The sequence below is a fragment of the Stegastes partitus genome, unplaced genomic scaffold, assembly GCF_000690725.1.
Source record: "Stegastes partitus isolate 25-593 unplaced genomic scaffold, Stegastes_partitus-1.0.2 Scaffold873, whole genome shotgun sequence".
Taxonomy (NCBI): Eukaryota; Metazoa; Chordata; class Actinopteri; family Pomacentridae; genus Stegastes; species Stegastes partitus.
Window position 1 is genome coordinate 44,435 of NW_007578604.1, and position 17,407 is coordinate 61,841.

The 17,407-nt window shown below is 37.9% G+C and overlaps 1 protein-coding gene across 1 annotated transcript; it reads left to right on the top strand.

Annotated features, from left to right (window-relative positions):
• The first annotated feature begins 4,111 nt into the window (after positions 1–4,111).
• On the top strand, positions 4,112–13,453 carry LOC103365790 (tumor protein 63-like). Its single transcript, XM_008293330.1, has 4 exons — positions 4,112–4,374; positions 10,984–11,118; positions 11,242–11,375; positions 13,365–13,453. The coding sequence occupies exons 1-4, from the start codon at positions 4,322–4,324 to the stop codon at positions 13,451–13,453; spliced, it is 411 nt and encodes a 136-aa protein (XP_008291552.1). The 5' UTR covers positions 4,112–4,321.
• The last annotated feature ends 3,954 nt before the right edge of the window (positions 13,454–17,407 follow it).

A 17,407-nucleotide genomic window follows, 5' to 3' on the forward strand; every position in this document is an offset into this window, starting at 1 on the left:
TAATGCTGTCAGAACAATGAGCACACCGAGATGAATTAAATAGATATTAGGCTTTACAGTCACTTTGGCTGGTTGCCATCTATGGTTTTGACTCCAGATACAATTGCAGATTAAAGGGGGTTTAGCGCTCTCCAACCAGAGCCTTGTGAGAATAATAACCACATTAGACATGTGTGCTCTCCTACTGATGACAGTACCGGAGATGTCACTGACGTAGCCGCCAACTCATAAACACTCACATACATTTAAAATGAAGTAATACGTGTTCGGTGACTGGTTCCCTACCCCTGAGCCTTAGAGTAATTAATGATGTAAGGGTTTCAGATGTCGTTGTAAATATCAGATTTAATGACATCTTGAGGTCAGTTTGTCCTTGTTATGTTGAGAGGTGGAAGCGGTCAAAGCTGAAGTGTGTGTGAAAGGTTTATTAGAGGGAATCTGTTGTATAAATACCATAATAATCACATTTTACTAGTGGGTTGTTTTTCTTCTTTCCTTTTACTGTGTTTATGTGAGCAGAGTTGGACGTTTATTTTTCAGCTGGGAGACTTTATTTAACTGTGCAAGCTGATTAACGACGCCTGATATTTCCAGCAGTGACCTTGTGGAATTGTTGCTTAGACATTCAAACAGTTGTTGCTGTTGTGATTCAGGTCAGCATCAACTTTTCCTTGTCAGAAAATTTGATAATACATTGGATAATTAACAAGTCTTCATCCAAGTCCTCTGTAATTTTCTACATGATGATAATTTATTTTAAGGATTTGTCCCAGCGGTCATCACAGATACAAAGATAGTAACAGCAGTCTGGACAGTTACACACATTTCTAATAAAATCTGTCATGAGTGTCACTGAGGCACTCTGTCTTTCAGTTCGGCCACTTTGGTCCAGAGTGAAATATGTCAACAACTTCTGGATGAATTACAGTTCTGCAGGCATTCATGGTGCTCAGAGGATAGATCCTAATGACTATTTTCATCTTTTAACTCTGACGGTAGTATCACCAGCAGGTCAAAGTTTTCACCTCTATAAAACAACTGCAAATGGTCTGCACTTACATAGTGGTTTTTCTACCTTAGCGGCACTCAAAGTGCTTTACAATGTGTTTCTCATTCATTCATTCATTTTGTACAGATTTGGAGCCACCAGATAATATAACAACATTTTTGAAAATTGAAAGTAAATTAAAAATAATAGCTTTAGTAAAACCTGAAGTGTCGGTCTAACGTCAGTGTCAATATTTCGCTTTGTCAATTTCCTAGCATGCTAACATCCATCCATCCATCCATTATCTATACACCGCCAACTCCCCACTAGCGTCATTGGGGGGCTAGAGCTTATCCCAGCTGACTTAGGGCGAAGGACAGGCCCTGGACAGGTCGCCAGTCTATTGCAGGGCTACACTTAGAGACAGACAACCAAGCACACTCACATTCACACCTACGGACAATTTAGAATCACCAATTAACCTCAACATGTTTTTGGACCCACGCAGAAAGATCACAGGTGTCCTCACCGGGACGCAAACTGGCAACCTTCTTGCTGCGAGGCAATGATGCTAACCACCGGTCCACCTTGCAGCCTACATGCGAACATGCTAAATCAAAATGGCGGCCATTGTAAATATTTTCAAGCAAAAAGTAATAATTTCAAAGGCGTGTTAGCATTTTCATTTTGGGATATTTTTCACTTTTAAGTTTTTATTATTTTTTCTTCAATTTTCTTCAAATTCTACATACTTATGACTAATAAATGTCTTGTGCTTTACATATCAATTTATCCAAACATACACACCCAGACAGGGATTTTTTTTAAAAAAACAAACAAAAAAAACAAGACAAAACAATCCAAATTTTTATTTTTTTTTATCCCAAAAAACAAGCACAAAATAAGAACAAAACAGAGATGGTCCATTACGGCACTTAAGAAACTTTCACCCCTGTTACTCCTAGTGTTGATTCTCTCCCAACCTTATAATGCAGCAAATAAGTAAATGATCCTCGGCCTGCTGAAGCTTTGCTTTTGTGTTGTTCAGTTTGCATATTAACATTTAAGGAAGCAGTTTGAGTCATAAACTTGACTCATTTATTGTGTTCCATGTTCTTGTTTTGCAGTTTGAGCAGTTTAGCCCGCTAACATTAGCATTCAGCTAAAATCCCTGTCGTGCCACAGAGCAGTCTCAAGCCTTGTTGAAGCTCCTATGGTCAGACCACCACAGATGGTGGTCGAGTTATAAAAATGCATATCGGCTTTTATACTCCATGTGTTCTCAGGTGTATTGTTCTATGCAGCAACCCTGGAAAACACAAAGTATTATCTGAAGCGGCTGCTAGAAAGCCATTAAACGTAGCTTTTTGCTGGGCTTTTGTTGTGTTTGTGGTCACTAAGCTTGTGGTCAGCTTCTCTTTCCACGGGTCTGTGGTCGCTCACAACAGGGTCATGCTGTTTGTACAGGCCTACCTGTTAAGCCAGTCTACCTCCAAACTATTCATCTCGAACAGAAGGCGACATATACAGTGAGCTGCGAGCCTCAGACACCAGACAGTGAATGACCACGGTGCTGTGATGGCCTGCAGAGCCTTTTGCTTTCACTAACTGTACAATAAAACATACATCGTTTGCATCAATGTCTTTTAAGGTACCAGCGGAAAGCAACGTAGCAAATCCAATTTTAGACTTTTTCCAAGTCTGAGAAGTACTAATCTAACTTTTTGATAGTTGTGAGATAAATAGTGGAAGTTCTATATTTACATTTTCAAGTGACATCCAGGAATGTGTACATGTGTATATATGACTGTTGGATGACGTCGTGTTGCAGATAAAACTGAGCCATGTTTGCATTTTTCCATGCAGGACTGAGGGAGATAAAATCAAACGTACTCACTCTCTACCCAAAAATACCTCACGGTGTCACATCTCTGCAGTAAATAGCTAAATACTTTTGTAACACAAAGCTGAGCAAAGTTAAACTCTGACTGTCAAATGATTCAGGCTTTGATAGATGTGAACAGGAGACTCGTGAATGAGTGTGTAATCCTTTTCACATCACCAAAACAATATGGATACATGCAGATGTGCAGCTTTAGATTTTCATCAAACTAAAGACTGTGCTGCGTCCTTTATGAGCTCTTAGCTGAATGTGACAATCCTAATATGAAACCTCTTTTATTTTGTAAAATGTGCATCTTACAAATAGCCTGTGTTTGATCACAGTGTCTCGTCACCAGGTTGGCACACAGTTTGTGAGTCCGCTGCTTGAGCGCTGCCCATCACAGGTGCACAGTTGGCACTCGGTGGGGGGAGAGAGGCTGCACGTCTTTATTAAAAGTACAAGAGACCAGCTTAGAGGTTTGTGTTCCCTGGATACACCACATCTATTTATTATCATTCCCCCTGCTGTGACCCTACCTTTATTTTAGCATGCTGATTCATCTCCTGCTCATCTCTAAAAACCACACAACACCTCTAGGTTTACATTGCCATACTGCCTGGTGAGAGGGAGGTGGGACTGGAAGTAGGATGTGGCACGATATCTTTACGCGCCTAAATAAGATTTTATGTAGGCTACTGTAAAGATAAACTATTTTTATCTGGTCTCTCTTTATGTCCAGTCAAGCTTTAATAGGACTTTTTTTAAATATGTCTCAGGAGATCCAAAGGCTTGTTTCGCTTCCTTATAATCAAATATTTGACAGTTTTCTTTTTGCTGAATTGACACAGACTCAACTATTTCTGCCATTTGGAGAGTATTTATGGAAATGCCCGAACCCTCTTGGGCCTCGGTGAGAAGCGTGACGCAACAGACGTGCCCTCGGCGACAAAAAAAACGCTGGGTGGAATCTGGGTGGAAATATCAGAACAAGGCCAGAGAAACACATGCAGGAGTCGGGTACAGGGGGGAGGTTTTCCAGGAGAGTGGCTGTCTGTGTGGGTTAGTGGAGGGAGGTCGGAGGGGGCTGCAGGGTCAAATGTAGTTGCTTGATATCTATATCCTAGCAACTGAGAGTGAGTGATATCTTGTACAACTGTAGCAGGGGATTGGTCAGATAGCTGGCACAGGCCCCTCCTATTTGTAGCGTAGCCTAAGAAAAAATACCTAAATTCAAAACATCTCTCAAACTTTCTCCACTCTGCACTGTACCCTCCGGCACTTTAATCCAGGCCTGTTTGTTTATTTATTTCTATAATATATATATTTTATTACTTCTTTTTTTTTCATTAACTGTAGTTGTTCTTGTAGCTCAAGCACAGTTATTGATACATTTATGACGAGCTGGTCATTTTGAAGATTTCAGCACGAGTGAAGTTTGGTATGACAACATGAATTCACCTTACACAGCTGTGCAGTATTACCCAGAGTTTCCCTTTCACCGGTAAGTACCTACATGCTGTTTTAAAGTGATGATTTTCTTGATATTATCTGATCTCATTAGCTATTTTTTTTAATGCAAACTCACCCTAAACAACATTTACTGCATGGATTTAGCATAGATTTGTATTCCGCTATATTCTCTAGCATTTATAACTAAATCTAGTCAAGAATATCAAAGCTACTGGCTGGGAATCTCCCTGCTCTTGTTTGACCTGCTGATGCTGTCTGAGGGTCCAAAATGACCTGAGAACAGTCGTGTCTGCCTGGATCCTCAGCTGCTGTCGCTCGGTGCTGATATATTTATAAGTGTGGCATACTTATGGCAACAATGCATGTGTAAAGGGCAATCAGGGCTGATGGCAGACAGATTACATGACATCCGGAGGTCTTATTTTGATCCTTACTCTTAAGGATTTTTGGGTCAATGAGGGCACATGTTTGGGTTCAAAAATGTCAGATGACAGAAAATGATCAGATGGTTTTAATTCAGCACAATACTGTACTTTGCCTGTTTTACCCCATAAATGTTCTCTATATATTTAGCAAAGTCAAAATATTAACAGTCTGTGAGAACATTATGATGCTTTTTTGGCTATGAGATGGTTAATTTAGTTAAAACAGAATACAGTAAAGAACTAAGACAATAAACAAACCAAAGGACTTGCATTAAAAAAAAAACTAATTATGGGAATTATGGGACAAGGAAATACAAGCAGAAAAACTAATAATTATATGTGCAATAAAACAATCCAATAAATATGCACATAAACTATCATAGTCATCTATCTATCTATCTATCTATCTATCTATCTATCTATCTATCTATCTATCTATCTATCTATCTATCTATCTATGATTTTCAAATGTACGTTTTCATTGTTTATGTATGTACACATTATTTAAGTGCAGTTTCTTCCATTTTGTATGCAGATCCAATGTGTTTTGCATGGGGGTTTTTTGACAGTTTGAAGTCATTCTCAAAGTGTCCTTCTTGTTGAGTGTGTTTTAAAATCCAGAGCAGAATTATTTATTTTTTATTATATCTTTAGGGAAAGTAAAAAAAAAAAAAAAAAACAAAGTAGAAAAAAATCCTACATTAAAAGTTATACTTAAAAAAAAAAAAAAAAAAACAAAGTAGAAAAAAATCCTACATTAAAAGTTATACTTAAGTAAAGTACAAAAGCATTCCTGTCAAAATATAGTTACAGTGCTAAAATTAAAAGTACTGATGATGCAGAGAGAATTATTTCAGAATAATGTATCTTACTGGATTTTAAATATTGGCTCATTAATGTGTTCATCACTTCAATGTTGGAGCTGGTGACTGTGATTTAATTACTTTATATTTGCTGGACAGCTTTTGAATTTCCTCTCAAGGATCAATAAAGTTTTATGTTAAACTACACTACATCATATTAAATTTGTTTATTTTATTTTGCTGTATAAACTTAACTAAATCTACAACTGAATGAAATGTGGTCAAAGCAGTGTAGCGGAATGAAAAGTACAATATTGACCTCTGAATTGTATTGGAGTATAAGTATCAAGTAAAATGGAAATACTGAAGTCAAGTACAAGTAACTAAAAAATGTACTTAAGTACAATACTTCAGTAAATGTATGTAGTTTCTTTCTAGCACTGCTAAAATCATCAGTGTATCAAGTTTCTTTCATTGATTGAACAAAAAGATTTACACATTTAAAATGCCTTCCAGGGTGTTGTCACATAAAACCTGTTAGCGGCGGTGCTTCAATCTGTTTTTGAGCAGAGTTTTTAGCATTAGCTAATTTTTTGTGGTGGTGCTTTCTGCTCTCAGGTATCCAGGTATCATTGTTGGCCCACTAATTCTCCCCTCCTGCCTTGTTTTCTTTGCATTCCAAACCTTAAAGGAATTTGTGCCTGTCCTCCTGCCCCAGAGTATTTGACTTCAGACTGTTTCGCTTCTATAAAAGTAAAGGGATAAGAGGAGGAGAAACTTGGGGGCTTTCTATTGTTTTGCAGTCATGTCCCTCTTGCAGCCGGGACTGACAGATGAGGGGGAGAGGGTCTTAGGCCTTTGAACGGGTGATTAATAAAGACACTGGAGAAGGGCCCCGATCGGCTGGGCTGTTTGTTTTGATTGCATTTTCATCGGTCGGTGTGCCCAAGCTGCCAGTAGACAATGGCCATCCCTGTTTAGTGCTGACCTCTGCCCCAGTCTCGTCTGGAGGCGCTGCGCTGTGTTTAAGTGGATGCTGAACAGCCTTTGCCTCAGGCTAACTGAAAAACTCTCTGAGTAACCAGACACCTAACAGCAGACAAACAACAGCCAGAAAAGGGACAAACCCATCGAACAGAATGTTGTCTTAGTGAAACGGAACAGCTAAATGAGGACACAAAGAGGAATAAAAGATTTTTATTTTTATTTTTTAGTTTTTTTACAACTAAGCCTTTATTACTGTATGGTGTTTATATGTGCAATAATGAGATCATGCTTTGAGTATTAAAATCCACTTTTTTCACATTTTTCCATTTACTGATGTTTACTGGTAATCTACTAAAGTCACAGCGTTTTAAATGTTAAAATAAGAAAAGCCTTCCATGCATTTCAAAGTGCATATTGTTGCCTTATATTATTAGAAAATTTGACCATTGCTAAAAACACATGTTTATGTGTGCCGGACATCAAGATGTTTAGGCTACAGTTTTACTATGAAAATAATTCACTATGTATTTATAGGCTTAAACGGTCATAAGCGCTGAACCTGAAGCACAACTTTGGTGATTATATTCTGGAAGCTGACTGGTCAACAAACAATGCTGAAACAAAGCTCAAAAGTCTTTTGGGCAGTTGATGAGGTGTCAGACAGTTAAACTAGTTCTGCCAAATAGCCTGTTTTAAAGGAACATTAATGCCAGACTCAAATGCAGTTGACCTGACTCAGAAAGTGGCTGCACCTAAGTCCTCCCTCCTCTTTGAACAGAGGCGACACCACACCTGTTACATTTGCAATGTGTTTGTTTTTTGAAGAGTTTTTAAGTCATCTGTTATGACTTGCTGTTTTTCTTGTGACTGCCACCATGTTCCAAAGTAATCACATTATATTTGTCTGTATGCTGTAATGTAACCTCTATAATCTGCAATTACAACTATTATTTAAGCAGCATAGATTACTTAGCTCTGTTAGACATGCATCTGAGCCTTGTTCTCACCATGAGTTTTTTCTGTAAAGTGCTCTCTGGGCCGGTTTTCACCAAGCCGGTTTTGTGGTAGTACTTTACTAAAGCACAAATATAGGTAGGTACGTCCTCTGTATTAGGATTTAGATTTGTGCTGATATGTGGGTATTTATTTCACAATGCATCTCATGCAATGTTGCAGAGTTACACAAAAGTAATGCAGCGAGTTGTGTTGTGAACTATTTATTACAGGGAGTGAATAATCAAAAAATGTTTTCGTCATGATGGACTTATGTGCAAAATTCCTTCATTCTACAACTCTTCTCATCCTCTACTGTAATATTTTGAAAAAAGACTTAATAGTGAAATTAAACAGGCTGTAACAGTTTAATGTGCAGCAGCCTCTATTTCATTCCAAAGAAAACTGCTGAGCCAAATAAATAAATAAATACATAAATAAATAAACAAATAAAAGCTTTAAATTATATATACATATATATCCGTGTCTTCTTTCCGTGTTACATATGAGTAAAACAAACAGGCAGCGATCTTTTTGTGACTTGTGCTCCCGCGAGATTCTGTGGTTGCCATGACAATTATCAAGGACTTTGACGGCAACCTGAACTAAATCAAACGGGATTGAAACACGTGAAACAGTGACGGTAAGAAACTGCTGAAACAGCTTTAGTTTCCGAGTGTATTTGAAGTTGAAGGTCAGATGAACTCCAGCAGGCTAATTGTGCAGGAGAGATGCAAAGGCAGAAATTTAATACTGAGGCTAGCTGAAGGGAGCGCAGCTAAAATTACCAGCAGCAGTAAAGAGTCGTCGGCTAGCTGCTGCTAAAGGATCGAGTTAGCTTACTCTGTCTTAGCTAGCTCAAAACATTGCTCAGCAAATTTTAAGTTTGCTAAGTAACTGAGTCCCTGTGAAAATGTAAAATAGTTTGGCCACAATATCTCTTTTTCATGATGTTACAAAACGTCTCAAACTAGCTGTTCTACTGAACTGGCCATTGTTATGAAGAGACATATTTGTTAGTTAGCAGAAGCAACGAAACACAAGCTGACACATTCAGTCCGTTCCGTTACATTTTCCATGCAACAAGGTTTGACATTAGTGAGCTGTCTAATTAAGTCAGGTAATTTGTTAAAGCATGTAAAATTGTCCTATCCTTTGTATTTAAACTATCCAGATACATTTATGTTATTAAAAATGCAGCATGGTCTCAAAAACTTTTAAATTTGTTAGCTACGTTTATAATGTTAATCCTATTTCTCTTTTGGAAAGCACATTGGCTCAGCAGCTGTATTTAAAATGCAACCTGGTTATAGTGATGACTTGACTTAACCATTAAGTTTTTTTTTTGTTTAAACATTTTACTTAATAATTTGTAACTATTGACACATTTTGTCTATACTTTTTTAGTTTTAACTCGATTGTAGTAGTTGTTCTGTTGTCTTTACTATCCTGCTTTTGGTTGTTTGTCAGAGTGCTTTGTAAACCCCTTGTTTTCAACAGTGCCATATAAATAAAGTTATTATAATCTAATGTCTATGATGGCTTTGCTCTGTAGTAATGAAATATTTTTAATGCATATATTTGCATTCTTCTTCTTTACCCTACTCAGAGGTTTGAGTATATTTGGACCATATAAATATGATACTGAATAGAATTAATTATTTTTAGTATTCACAAATGTTCATCAATATGCTTGACAAGCTACAAAGGATGAAAAAATAACACGCACCTCAGCTTCAAACTTATGCCAGGCTGCTTTGTACCTATATTGCCATTACTTGTAAATCATTGCTCCTTTTTATCAGCAGATGTATTGTTACAGTCTTGACACTTTTGGAGTTTAGCCCATCCCAAAATTCTTTTGATTTTGATCTGATAATTGCACCACTTTTAAGCGTTTTCAGAGTAAATAATGTTATAAAATGTAAGACACTGTGCTTGAGGCAAGGTAAGGTCATGCCCCTTTCTTTCTATGTGTAGTCTATGTTCCACAGTGCTATCACAGGGTGTGCACAGTGACATTTACAAAGCAATAAATGTTAAGGTGTGCCTTGGAAATACTTGTTTTCACAAATTTTATTTAAAATACATTTGGTGAAAAACTTCCCCCATAAAGTCCCCTAAAACATTAACCCAAAAATATAGCAAATGATAGTCAGAGCAAGTTTACTGTGGATTTTGCTGACAAAAATTCTGTTGCCTAATGGTACCTCATGCCAGTACAGTAACATATAATAAAGAATAAAATGTTCTGCTGTCATATTTTGTAAGTTACTTTATCGATAAGAGGTCACATTTTACATGTAATTACAGAGAAGCATCCATACACACAATAATGTCAGTGCTGCAGATATCCTGCTGTAATAAAATACCTAACTTTCATAAACAGATCAGAGTTTTAGAAACAGCAGAATTAATACAATTTTCGATCAACTCTATCATAATTTTTCCAAGGGTTATAACACATGATCAGAATGACAGATAAATAGATCTGAAGGCTTTTTAAATTGGTCTTACTTTTGTTAAAAAAATATAAAATAAAATAAAAATAACAAACAAAAATATGGAGATCCAGGGCTGTTCATAAAATGTTTGGATGCTGAGGCCTAACAACGCCACTGTTCCGTTCAAGCTTCGACATTGTCCTAATTTTGCCAAAGCATTTGAATATATTAAATTAAGTTAATTTTTAATCATCTGTCAGCCTAATTTATGACATCTGACCCATAATGTTGCCTTAGCATTGCAAACATAAGGCATGTTTAATTCATCAAATCCCTCTACACTCCCTCATGTCTGCCTCCTGCATAAGTTAAATTATTTTCTTCATTAGATATGCCTGTGTTTGTAAGTCAGGTATTAATATCATTCATCACGCAGTGCTGGGGAATTCCAAAACCTAAAATAGTGCCAGCTTCAGATTATGGCCGCCCCATCAGCCCCCCTCCCAAGCTCGTCCAGCTGTACACATACCAGAAGTTGTAGCAGTACTATCATATAGACTGTGGGGGGAATTCCGCCCGTCTCAGAGTGCAGCGTGCGCCACTTCAGCTGGAACAATGGCAGGCTGAGCTCTGAAGCAGGTGTAATGTTTCAAGGGAGCAGGTCAAAGTGCCTCTGTCTGAATGGTGCATAATCACCATTATGTGTAGTACAAATATGCAGTATTATGCAGGCTGACTTCTCCACAATGGAAGTGCTCTTCATGAATGGCTGCCAGCAGGACAACTCCTCCTTCTTTCCTCCTCTGGCTGGGTGGCCAAATGTCAGCCCTGCCCATCAACATTTATGTTCAATGTTTGCTGACATTGCAACTTTTAAAACTACCCATTAAAATAGTTGTTCCTTTTTTAAAATGCCAACAGTAAAGTAAGTATTGCTTATTTGGAATATGTATAATTATAGTAGGTGATTGATGATGTGTCTTTGCAGACTCAGGGACCCCTCATCTTGTTTGTCCTGGAGAGAGAGCTCATTCCTCACCACCATGTCCCAGAATCAGTCAGCACAGACAAGTGACTTCTTCAGCCAAGATGTATTCAACCAACTGTTTGATATGCTGGACCAGTAAGTGAATACTCAAAAAAAGGGCAAAAAAACCCACACAGATTTTAGCAATTTTTTGTGGCTGACAAAAAAAGTGTGCATATAGATTATTTGTCAGTGGTGCTTATATTGTATGTGTTTCAGATCTGCTATTCACTCAGTCCAGCCCATTGAGCTGAATTTCACTGAGAGGCCAACAGATGGATCTACAGGAAACACCATTCAGATCAGCATGGACTGCATAACCATGCATGAGCCAGATGAGATGCATTCTGTAAGTACGTAGGTTACTATGGAAAACACTTACTTTTTGTTGTTTTTTCACAAGCAGCTCCTGCTGCCTCAGACCCACAATGACCAAAAAATATGTAGAGAGAACAGTGAAAATTGCATGACCTGCTCATATGACCCCATTCATTTTCACATGTATCTGTACAACCGACGTTGGTGGAAGAAGTCTTCAGATCCTTTGCATAAGTAAAAGTACCAATTCAACAATGTAAAACTACTCCAATGTAAGTAAAGTAAAAGAGCACAATACATCTATGTTGCATTAAAGTAAAAGTTCTGGTTTAGTCCCTCAGACTGATATGTTATGATATATGTCATCATGAGATTATTATTAGTGAATCATCAGTGTGTCAGCTGCAGGTCGGAACTACTTTATATCCAGTTTTATGTACAGGAACGACAGATAAATCTGAGGGCTTATCACATGATTAATAGAAGAGAAAAGAAGAGAAAACAAATTTATGTTATACAAATCTGTCTGTAGTTTTTGGACTTCTTCTGTAGTCTTTGATTTTAGGAGAGATATTGGAACACTGGAACATTTATTGAAATTAAACCATGTGGGTAGAGTGAAAGATCCTTGTGTATTGGAGCTGTAAACAACTCTTAGACATCTGAAATGTGAGCCCAAATACACACTACTTTTTGTGAGATGCCAAAAAAGTTGGAAGCTCCCAGTTTAATCTTTACCAATATTTTATTTTTTAAAAGTTTGTTATACTTCCATTGTGTACAATTTTTGTATCAGAATTAACTAAAGTTGCCAGATAAATGTAGTGGGGGTACATAGCACAAAATTTCCCTCTGAAATGTAGTGAAAGTGTATAGTAGCATAACATGGAAATACTCAAGTACAAATACCTAAAAATTGCTTTTAAATATAATACTTGAGTAGATATACTTAGTTACTTCACACCACTGACAATTACTTATCAGCCTGTGTCCGGCTATGGCAAAAACAATTTTTTGGTGTCTTTTGCAGAAACAATACAGTTATAGACATTTTAGTAATATTTGTTTTGTTAATGGTTATACTTTCTTTCCAATCGTTTCTACATAAATTATGTTATGAAGCCATGCAGAAAGCTTCGATTTCTCTTTGAATGATTCACCAAAAACAACACAGTCTTTGTATAACACATAGTAGACTGGAATTCTATGTGATTTTTAAATGTGTCAGTTTGTACCCTTAATAATTACATGTGCCGTCTGAGATTACTTTCATTCTGAGTTGATGGGACTCATAGTGGTAAATCCCGCATGTTGTTAAGTATAGAATCTACTTTCAACTTTCATATTAACAATGGAATTTCCCTGGGACAGTTGTGCAAATGTGGCACAAAGCAGTTAAACATGTCAGTAAAGAAGCCGGTTTATCTGTTGTTGTCTGCGATGTTGTCTGTAAGGTGCTGATATGATCTTATTTTAGCCTGAGCTGTGCTTGACCTGGGTGGCCCCTGTGAGATTGTGATTTGGAGCCTGGATTGAGAGCTCGATTCTTGTGACAACTTATAACAGACAGACTTCACCTTCCAGTTTCACCCCATATGACAACACCGGTTACTGGTGGAAGGAAATTACAGAAGCATTGGTATTTTATACTGGGAAAGACACAATGCCTACTCTTGCAAATGCTGATATTTGGTGGTTGTACAACTGCTCCAAGTGGTGCTTGTCTTACATAATCTTAGTGGGAAAGATGAATAGTTTTGTTAAGGAAAACAATTTCAGTTTTGTCTTGCAGCCCTGTATTCAGTAAAAACAATGTGTTCCATTTTGTAAACCGTTGTATATATGAGCTCCCTCCTGTTTGACCTGTGCTAAGGGACGTATCCTTGTCAGTTCTGCTGCTCAGAGATGATGAGCATGTTCCCCTCCCAGTGCAGGAATGTCGTTGTCCAGCCAGGGTGGAAAAAAATAGCAAATAAAAATTTTGTTCAAGGAGCTGAGTAATGTTACCCTGCGCATCCCCCTAGGGGGCCTGTGCTCTCTTGAACTGGTGATTAATGACTCCACCCCCACCACCCACTTTCCTCTGCACCCAAAGAGGGGCGTGGTGGGGTGATTGGCACGCCAGCAACTCAGGCAGCATCCGTGTGGGGCTTCGAGCTCGCTGCCGTGGCAGCTTGCCAATCACCAAGCCCCAGTCGTTATTAGCAAGTCAAGCGTCTGTTTAGATGAAAATCTGTGGTGGGCAAACCCACCATCACCCCTGCCCCCCTCTCCTCTTCCAGCCATGGAGGTGTGCCTCTTTCATGAGTCATTAGAATGCAGCTCACTGTTTAGTGCCCTGGGGGACTTATTTGTATTGTGTAGGGTTTATGTTTAATCTGAAATTCCTTTTTCTTCTGGATTTTTTTTTCTGTAGCTGCAGGGCAACAATTTAACGCAGCACCTGCCTCTCTTGCAGAGGTCCCAGCTCTCATCTATCAGTACGTGTCTTCGCTGTGTAAAGGTGGGGGATGGCAACAAGGGGGAAGGAGAGGAGCAAGCAGAGGGTAGAATAACATGAAGGAATGTAGCAGGAAAGTGGCAGGAGAAACGCTATATCCTACCCCAAACAGCTGATTTTACACCTGATCAGCTCTGATCAGCTGTGCGTGGAAAATCAGTGTTAAGCACAGGGACTGAGTTCCTCTTCACTCACAGGTTAGAGTTTAAACAAGTTTACAGCAGAGTAGCTCAGTCGACGCTCGGCTTCTGTGAGATCTAATTACATGTTTGTGTTTGGTTTGGTGCTTTTTTTCACCACACCTTCTGTGTCTAATGTGTGATTGCCCCTTTGTTCAATGTTTGTGCGGATGAGCAGTTTTCTGTTCTGTTTCCGACATGTAACACAACTAAAATCTAGTCTTGTTGCATCCTTCTAAAGAGAATCTGCCACTTTGATGAAGTTATTTGCATTATCATGTTAACATCGGACGTTTCTTTCTTGTCATTTTCATAACACTGTTTATTAGTCATTACTTCCATCTTACCTGATGGAAAGTATCTGAGCACCAAGTCCGTCATGCCCTTTATTTGTCTCACTATGCAGACATTTCAGGTACCTTCACTTCCCATCATCATTTTTAAGAACCGCAATTTTAAGCTTAACTTGGATTAATCACCAGGACTCGTTGCTTTATTTAATCCAAGGTAAACCTGTGCATGAAATCCCAAACCATAATATGCTCTTTTATTTTTTAATGCTCCACCAGTTTGCCTCCAGCACATAAAGACGTGTTTTTAAGGCGTAACGCCAAAGAATGAGCACTTGCTGTGGTCCACATGCATAACTGAGTCAGTAGGAGGTCTGATTGTGCATGCGGTGATGCTGCACAGGGTTTTTCCTGCTGCAGAATGAGCCTTTGGGGGGTGACTACTCATGTCAATAAGCACGATCGCTCCCTGCACAGGAAAGGCAGTGAGTCTATGTTACCTCATTTGATAGAAGTCAATGTGTTTGTTTTCATTTGCGACCATTTGATAAACAGAAATGTCTTTTATACTTGACTAAATGAAAACCCAAATTATCAAAACAGGTTTTCTCAGTTCTTACCTTTTTCACACTGGTATGTTTTCTTTGCCGCTGGTTAAAACCTCTTTGGGGAGCATCTAAAACCTTTTTGAAGGGCAAAAAATTTACCTATAGAGGAAAAACCCTGCTACAATAAAAATCCCTTTCGACTCCATCACTCTTATTTTTTTCTCACATTTTCTTAGCCGAGGCTTAAATGTACTTCACACTGCAGTATTATATCAAGCCAGGATCGACTGAAAAACTTGTAGTTCATGCTTACATGAATAAATACTAGTTCTCGATATTCTTCTTTGTAAAAATGTAAGATTTCAATCCACAATTTTCAGCCAGATTGTAGAAATGAAAACAGATTGAATTTGATGCACTTGGACAAAAACAATCTTCTTTAGACTGCTAATGAGCACATTTAGTTTAAAAAGCAGATGTTTACATAAAGAATGATTTAATGTTTTGTTTGTAAGTGAGCATACTCATTGTTGGGAAAATGTTTAGTTGGAAAATTTGTTGTTAATTTGTTTCTAGGATTAGAATTTAAAATTAGGCACTAAAAATTCCTTCTCTGTTTTACTGTTTCCATTCTCACTGCACGTAACTGACTGTGATAATTAGACAAATTAAAAAGCTGTGGCTTTGTCTGAAATGTAACTTTTGCATGAGTTTCGCACAAGCTAGCACAGTCATTGTGTTCTTTGTTGCGTGACTAATGTTTGAAAAGATATTGGAAAGCAGACATGCAGACAGATTGGAAAAACACAAAAAGAGAGGACACCTGTTTTTAAAATAGTGATCTTTTTTTCCCCTACTGACGTATGCAAATTTGAAAAAAACAAAAAGCTATTATAGTTATGCTCAATTTTCCCTTCCTCTATTTTTCTCACCCCTTCAGAAATTGTTTTGACTGCTCAGGAAAACATATGCATAACTGGTATTTAAACATCAACGTTAAACCAATGATCCATAGTCATAATGCTGATATTAACAACAGCCTCTGAATGAGTATTGAATGGGCCTTGAGGCTGTTGATTAGTCAGCCATGTTCAGCACTTCACTTCATCTCCACCCTGTTACTCCATTGTCTGTTGCAAAGCACTAATCTGAGAACTTTAGAGAACAGAAGCTACAGCCCAGTCAAGCCCTTTTATTCATCCAGGCAATTTTTCATTTGTAGTGTGATGCCATGTTGAAAAAAATAATAATAATTCACTGCACTTTTATTGAAAAGTTAATGGCAAGATGGAAGTCTGGTGAATGTTGAGCAGCACTTTGTTGCTTGTATTAATAACTTTCTATTAACTGTTTCTGTAAAAAAATAAAAAATGTTTACAGCTTTTTCAGTTTAAAAAAAACTGTTGCAGAATTGTGAGTGTGTCTGCAGCCATTCATTCAGTGGCAGGTATTTAGTATGAGTCCTGTTCTCACACACACACACACACACACACACACACACACACACACACACACACACACACAGAGGTATTATTTAACGGATAGCTTTTTCTTTTCATTTTGGCCTTTCTTTCACATGCAAAGTTTTACGTCATTGAAAACTGAGTTTTTTTTAAAAACTCCTTCCAGTGTGAAGACATTCAGAAACAGTTTGCCTTGTTGACATGTAGGCAGAACAGCTTTTGATTTTGTTTACGAGACAATTTTGTGCAGTGGCGGACATGGCCACAGTAGAGGCGATGTTAACCTTGCTAGCAGGATATATTCACGCATAAATCTATAGTTACTTTTCCTCTTTAATGAGGAACATAGGTGTCAGGATTAGTCCTCTCTTTTGCCTCCATGCACCATTTTTGTTAACCAACAAGAATAAGAAACAGCTTTTTTTCAACTTTCTGAATGACCAACATGGCTTTAGGGTTAGAGTGGTATTGCTTCCTGTTGATTTAAAATGCTGTTGACAGTGTTTCAATTATATTTTTGCATTTTCATGTGCATGGGGGACTTTATTTGTTTGTTTTGCAGGAAAGTAAAAATCATGTTTACATGTGGATTAAACTTAAACATACAAAGTACTGAATAAAATGAGAACTGATAGGTCTGTCATATCCTTTCATCGATTGCAGTTGGTTCTTTATCCTTTTGAAAATTACTCTTAATTCAAGTTTTTAAGAGGGTAAATTAATTTAATCAAAAGCAGTTTACATCTGTTTTTGGGATGTAAGGAATTGCCACCCAAGTAATGCTTTCTGTCGTTCACCTATTACTTGCATCTGTCAGTGTGGATGTTGGCTTACTCTGTTTTTAGGTCAGGTGTCTGTGCCTTCCCAGCCACTGCAGCCTGACACCTGATACTAAACTAATCTAGCTGACTTTAGGAACAGTCTCTTTAAAAGGAAAAACTTTAGGAAAGCTTCTTTTGTCTGAGCCCCTGGATCTGCAAATCTTCAGCTGCTGCCTGGTTGACTTAGTTTCTCACCACTACAGCATCTGAGCTGATGCAGTTAATAGAGATGTGACTGCTCTCATTGAGTATATAGTTAAAGTTGT